Source organism: Aotus nancymaae, unplaced genomic scaffold (assembly GCF_030222135.1).
Source record: "Aotus nancymaae isolate 86718 unplaced genomic scaffold, 86718_ANA_hifiasm-v0.15.2.pri h1tg000138l, whole genome shotgun sequence".
Lineage (NCBI taxonomy): Eukaryota > Metazoa > Chordata > Mammalia > Primates > Aotidae > Aotus > Aotus nancymaae.
The window spans coordinates 2,986,105-2,989,499 of NW_026988553.1; the positions used below are offsets into that span (position 1 = coordinate 2,986,105).

Consider the following 3,395-nt stretch of genomic DNA (forward strand, 5'->3'; position numbering starts at 1 on the left):
ATGTAAGGAAGGACATCACCCCAGCAGGAGAGGATGAAAGGTGACTCCAGTATGCAGGCAGGACAGGGACTAGCAGCTGTCCCCACCCACCAGGCGCCCTGAATGGTGTTTGTTGCCTGCACTACGAGCTGCTCCAGTCCCATGCGGCACATCTTCAGAGAAAGACTAAAAAGGATCAAACCATTGCCATGTTTTCTGAGGATGCAAGCAGTTGTTCCTCTTTCCACTCTCAGAAAATCCAATTGAATCTACAAAAGAGTCCTAAGACTGAGTTTAGTGTATTTACAGGGAGCCAACTCCTTCCCCCAAACACTAGTCAATTGACCAAGCACTTTCTTCACTGATTGTTAGAGGAAAGAAGCTCATGTTAGATTTAAAATTCAGGAAAAAAAATTTAACGCTAAACTTGCAAAAATTATATGGTGTACATTACAGTTACACGTTTATTAATATTCAGGGGAAATCAACTGTACATAAATGCAACTTTGACAGTAGTTGATGCTGAATGACAGAGCCCAGCTGATTTTCATTTTCTTCCATTTCCTAAATTGTCTTCAATTTCCTTGAATATCTGAATTCTAGAACCTTCCCTGTAACCCAAGCACAATGACTAGAATATTGGGAGGTGCTGTAGCTGAAAATAAACTGAGACTTGGAATAGTAGCTCAGTTTTATTTTCTGTAGTAACAAACATTTAAGAACCAGATCAAACGAGGGGCCCCTGAGCATCCACAGGCCAGTACAGGCCGACCATGAGGCTTTCACAGGAAAGTAGCAACTTGTGGGAACTCCTGACCTAGTAGGGAGACGCAAGATTAGACCTCACCCCATTTTCCCAGGCCAGGCTTAGCGAGGAACGGGGGGCCCAAAGCGCTGCATGGTCCGCAGCACCACGGAAAGCTGGTCGAGAAAGTTGACGACGGAAATTCGGAGCAGGCGACAGTCTTCAGCTTTCCAGCAGCTAAAAGTGCGGGATAAAGAAAATCAAATTGGAGGTGGCAGCTCCTGGTCCGTCACTGCCGCTCAGGCACCCATTACAGCAAAGCCTCGGGAGCCCATGACACAGCCCCTCCGGTGGAGACCGGCCCGGCGCACCTGGCGCTCCTTAGGGTTCATCCATGGGTGCCCCCCCCCCACGTCTCCATCGGTCGCCTCCCCCAACTCCAGCCCCTTTCAGAACTTACACGGTCAGGATCCTGCCGCTCACTGTGAGATCCTTCCCAATCACCCTTTGGTGGGGCTCGGCATCTGGAGCCAGGGACCCATGGGCGATTTCCGCCTCCAAGGGGGTCGGGAAAGGCACGCTAAGGGTGCTGGGGGGCATTCGGTTAAGGTGCCATCTGATACGACTTTGCCTACGTCTCAGGTTTTCTTGATCCTCTGAAGCCCCCTCTCAGGTTACCCTGCCTAGCGTCACCCGCTTTACTCCTCACGTGGCCCAGGCCACCGTTGGCAGGGCTTCTCTCCTTCCATTTCTATTTCTTCCCCTCCTCCGAGCCCGAGCACCCCTGCCCGTCTCCCCCGGTCCCCGCCCGCCCTCCTTTCTGTCTCCCCGAGTCCAGCGCTCGCCCCGGCGCAGGCAGCCGCCAGCCCGTTCTCCGGCCTCCCCTTGGAGAGGATACAATATGTGCGGCCGCATTCCTGAACCCCTGGCCGCAGATGCGGCGTCTCTGCCAGGAGCTGGCGGGTGCGGTGGGGAAGCTCCGCCGGCCGGAGCTGCCCCTGTGTCCGCGCCCCCGGGGCAGCTGTGGCCACCCTGGCCACCCCCGCCAATTGCGCCTCCGCCGGCGTGTACATCCGCGTCCCGCATGACCGCCGCCGCCACGGCGCTCCGACTCCACCCCCGAGGCGCAAGCCCCACGCCCCTCCCTCTCTCCCTGTCCCCTTCCCGAATCCCCGCCCCCTGCGCCCGACTCCGCCCACACGCGCCGGCGCACGTTCTTGGGGAGCCTGCCTGGCGCGTGGTCAGTTCCCGCCAAGCGGCCCTGCCGGGGGCCTTCTGAGACCGAGTCAGCGGTTGAGAGGCCGCGGTCTCCTCCAGAAACTCTGTCCCTTCGCGCGTAACTCGATCCCAGGCCGCCAGTGCAAAGTGACCCACAGTCAGTCAGGCCCAGGAAGCCAGCCCTGACGGGGTTTTGAAGACCCCGTGGTCGCCTAGCCCAGAGGCGCACCCTGCAAGGCTCCGCCCCTAACTGCGCCTTGTGACCCCAGCGCGCCTGCGCCGGCAGTGCCTGCGGACTCGGCCCTGCACACACCAGTGAGACCCGGGGGTGTCTGGGCGCTTCCCGCCGTTTCTTACCCGTACCCAAAATCCCCAGGAGATGTGGCATTAACGTCCATGCAGCGACTCGCGGAGGGACGGTGGCGGGGTCTGATACCCTCCCACAAGGATACTGCTCTTGCCCACGACCCCATGGTCCAACCGAGGGGGCTTCACAGTGGACGGTGAAGAGTCGGATTTGCATTTTAGAGCGGGGCGGGGGCGCTGTGCGGAGCTGGAGCCTGTCAGCAGAAGGCCTGCACGGAGGCGAAAAATGACGGCCTTGAACGCAAGTATTGCCGGTGTGCCTCGGTCTCATATAATGTGGAAAATCACACTGCGCAACTATGACTATGAAAATGCCACTTTAGGGCAGGCGAAGTTGCTCCCGCCTGTAATCCCAGCACTTTGGAAGGCCAAGGGAGGACGATCACTTGAGCCCAGGAGTTCAAGACCAACATGAGCAACATAGTGAAACCCTGTCTCCAGAAAAAAATGCACACCTGTGGTCCCAGCTACTAGGGACGCTGAGATAGGAGGATAGCCTGAGCCCGGGAAGCAGAGGCTGCAGTTAGCCGTGATCACCCCACTGCACTCCAGCCTGGTTGATAGAGTGAGACCCTGCCTCAAAAAATAAAAAGAAAAGAAAAGGCCAACTTAGTCTCTTACTGTCCACATGTAGAGAAATCCTACAGCATACAGCAATATGTAAATCCTCATGATCTCTGCATAATAGGATGGGGGTGATTTTAATTTCCTTTTAGTTTTCCCTCCAATTTTTCCAAAGTGTGTTTTTATGACATTTACAGTAAAAAAAAAGTATTGGCCGGGCGCGGTGGCTCAAGCCTGTAATCCCAGCACTTTGGGAGGCCGAGGCGGGTGGATCACGAGGTCAAGAGATCGAGACCTTCCTGGTCAACATGGTGAAACCCCGTCTCTATTAAAAATACAAAAAAATTAGCTGGGCATGGTGGCGCATGCCTGTAGTCCCAGCTACTCGGGAGGCTGAGGCAGGAGAATTGCCTGAATCCGGGAGGCGGAAGTGGGTGAATCATGAGGTCAAGAGATCCAGACCATCCTGGCCAACATAGTGAAACCTCATCTCTACCAAAAATACAAAAAAAAAAAAAAAAAA

General features: G+C 55.5%; 1 protein-coding gene across 1 annotated transcript; it reads right to left on the reverse strand.

Moving 5' to 3' along the window:
• Positions 1 to 406: 406 nt before the first annotated feature.
• LAGE3 (L antigen family member 3) lies at positions 407 to 1,810 on the reverse strand. Its single transcript, XM_012467047.3, has 3 exons — positions 1,623 to 1,810; positions 1,185 to 1,313; positions 407 to 961 (listed from the first exon to the last, which is right to left on the reverse strand). Exons 1-3 carry the CDS (start codon positions 1,808 to 1,810, stop codon positions 847 to 849), a joined length of 432 nt encoding a protein of 143 aa, XP_012322470.1. The 3' UTR covers positions 407 to 846.
• Positions 1,811 to 3,395: the final 1,585 nt, after the last annotated feature.